This window comes from Drosophila serrata, unplaced genomic scaffold, assembly GCF_035046125.1.
Source record: "Drosophila serrata isolate PLE 108 unplaced genomic scaffold, ASM3504612v1 contig_2, whole genome shotgun sequence".
NCBI lineage: Eukaryota > Metazoa > Arthropoda > Insecta > Diptera > Drosophilidae > Drosophila > Drosophila serrata.
The window spans coordinates 507,157-509,961 of NW_028256900.1; the positions used below are offsets into that span (position 1 = coordinate 507,157).

At 41.2% G+C, this 2,805-nt stretch overlaps 1 protein-coding gene across 1 annotated transcript; it reads left to right on the plus strand.

Moving 5' to 3' along the window:
- Window positions 1-404: 404 nt before the first annotated feature.
- On the plus strand, window positions 405-2,512 carry LOC147645174 (uncharacterized). Its single transcript, XM_086829222.1, has 2 exons — window positions 405-1,009; window positions 1,566-2,512. Exons 1-2 carry the CDS (start codon window positions 973-975, stop codon window positions 1,913-1,915), a joined length of 387 nt encoding a protein of 128 aa, XP_086685348.1. The 5' UTR covers window positions 405-972; the 3' UTR covers window positions 1,916-2,512.
- Window positions 2,513-2,805: the final 293 nt, after the last annotated feature.

Below are 2,805 nucleotides of genomic sequence, written 5' to 3' on the forward strand. Positions count from 1 at the left end.
TCTCTCGAGTGCAACTCTTTTCCCTGGCTTTTATTTTTATTTATTTCATTCTTTTTTTGTTCCGTTGTTGCGGCTGCTGCAGTCCGTTAAATATTCATAAAATCAACTGTAGCAGGAATATATTTAGGGGGGAGCATGGAAGCAGGAGGATACACACACAGAAAGGACATTGGCCCAGAGCTGCATACTGAAACGGAACTCAAATATTTGTTTGATTGGGTTTAGTTGCTGTTGGCAAATACATGTGAGTGTGCAGCGACACTGCCAGAAAAATATGAGTAAATATAAGAGCAAACAAGCTAGAATAAATATCTTTAGAAGGTTTTAAATCTACAGTTAAGAAATCTTATTAAAGATGTTTTCCAATTAAAGAAATTTGTTTCTATTAAAGTCCCAACTCTCAGTTCCCACTTCCTTTCTCCCACTGCAAATCCCCACAAGCATCTTCTGTTTGCTTTGTTGGTCAGCATTGAAATATGGAATATTTATCTAATGTGCATCAAAAGGAATCCCAAGCAGGCAGCTGGAGTTGAGGAGAAGGAGGAGGACCGACAATGGAATCCGGAGCAGCACATGGATGGAGGGCCAATGAAGTTGACTTGCAGTTCCGACAAAAGGCCATGACGACGTTAAGGACATTATTATATTATAAGCCACGGTCGAGCGAGCCTGTCGTGGCTTTAAGCACAATGCAGGGCTTCCTTCCGGCTTTTCCGTTTGGCCTTTATTTAAATCACAATTTGTTGAATTTCATAATTTGTTCGCAATTTGCAGGGCGGGCGGCAAGGCAAGTGTCAACCCCGGCAATGACATTAAATCTCCTCCGTTTGGTCGCACACCTGCACCGAGGCAGGAAATATCCTGCTGCTTCGACGAGGACGACCAGGACGACGGCAACTCCTGCTCCTGGAAGTCAATTTACGGCCCATCCCCAGAGGTTGAGTATCCGACCCGTTGCCAAACGGCACTTAAATGAAGTACACGCGCCATGGAAGTCCGTATCGTCACGGTATGTGAGTGTGTGTTTGGGGGGACCAAAATCAATATCGCATCAATTGCCTGCTTTTTTAAGGCTTCACTCCATTTCAGTGCCGGGTAAACCTGTCATTTTTTCAATTAAATTATAAAAATTACCAGACAGCAAGTGATGGCTTTTTAGCTAATGGAAATGGTAAACTATAGGATCCAATTGTAGAAATTAATTTGTGGGGAGAATAGCTTAGATCTTTTAGATTTTCAACAAAATAACTATTTGTTTATGAGAACATATTAATTACTTGATTTGAATAACACTATAAACCCATTAAAATGTATGTGAAAAGAAAGACAGTAATCTAACTTCAGGCTTATTTAAACAATAGTTAAATAAATTTCTTATTATTAACTTGTTTTGTTTACTACAAATAAAGAAGATATATTGCTTTATTTACTTTAAAGAAAATATAATTAAATGACAGTCTTTATTAGGCTTTTCTTAACCTTATCTCCAGTTCGCAGACCTATCTATAATATGCTCTTCTTAAGGCTTCCTCTCCTTTACTAAAATATAATCTATCTCCTTTTAGCCATTATATTTCGGGCAACACTGGCAGAAAACTCCCAGGCCCAGACGATGGCCCAGGCCACGACCAGGAGGAAGGGGAAACAACTTCAGCACGTGCTGTCATCGGAAAGACAAACGGAGGGACAACCCAGAACCAGAACCAGACCGATATACTGGGACTGGGAGGGAGGCCGAGGACTGAGACCGAGACTGGGAACTGGAACGAGTACGAGACTGGCAATAAGGGGACGCAGTTCCCTCTATCTCCAGTTCCTCCCTCCTCCTTCTGGCACTCCTCCCCTGTGCCTGGTTACCTTCACCTTGGCTGCAATTAATTCTGGTAACATAATCTTCACTTACAACTTTATATGACACTAAATCAGTGCAAAGTGGGTGCGGGGCCACCTCATACATGTTAGAGTGGAAATCGGCATGGCATGTGTGTGTCTGTTTTGTGGGCGTTTCTGGGCGGCCTTACAAGCCCCAATTACGATGAAACTCAACGCTTTCAGGGCTCCGAAATTTAATTAGTTCCATTTAAAGACGAAAAAGCGGTACGAAAACATACGAAGGTACAAAATGCGAATGCCTGGTGAGGGGCATTCCCTCCACATATTTGCACGCCAGCCGATAATTATCGCTGGAAATTCGGTCAGAGGTTGACCCCGCCCCGTACATTATGCGTTTCCCAGATCTCGGCAGCATTTAATCTGCATGCAGGATCCTGGGACACCTGATATACGATGCACTTGCCCTCGAAGGGAGCAGGAGGCGAGAAGAACCTGGAGATCTGCCTTTGCACGCACTCTTTCCATTTCGTTTTCACCTGAAACAGCGGGCTATGGTACACAGAGAGGAAATATTGCGTGTATTCACAGGGATTTTATATTAAAATTAAGAAGATATTATCTTTAATCAATTGATATTTAAACGAGAGTCTATTAAATATGTGATTTTCTATGACTAGCACTAGCCAAGTGATCTTTACCACAATTCTTTGCTGTGTGTTTACCAGATCAGTTGGTTCCATTTCCCTTTTCTGCCCAAAACATGATATTGTTTAGCACAATTAATGTTTGCAGGCCTTAGTTTTGTCATTTTACAAAGAAAAGTAAGGAAAAACAAAAATAAAACACTTGCAGTTGAAATAACTTATAATTAAACTGAGAAAATCTGATTTATGATGTCTACTTCCGATATGTTAATAAAGAAAGTGTTTACTATTAGAAACAACTCATCTTCTAGCCCCTCCTGAGCTTTGT

Excerpts from the sequence above, each read along its gene's own strand:
- LOC147645174 (XM_086829222.1), top strand. The coding sequence starts at position 973 with ATGAAGTACACGCGCCATGGAAGTCCGTATCGTCACG. Across the intron at positions 1,010-1,565 it reads TGGAAGTCCGTATCGTCACG|CCATTATATTTCGGGCAACA; the intron begins GTATGTGAGTGT and ends ATCTCCTTTTAG.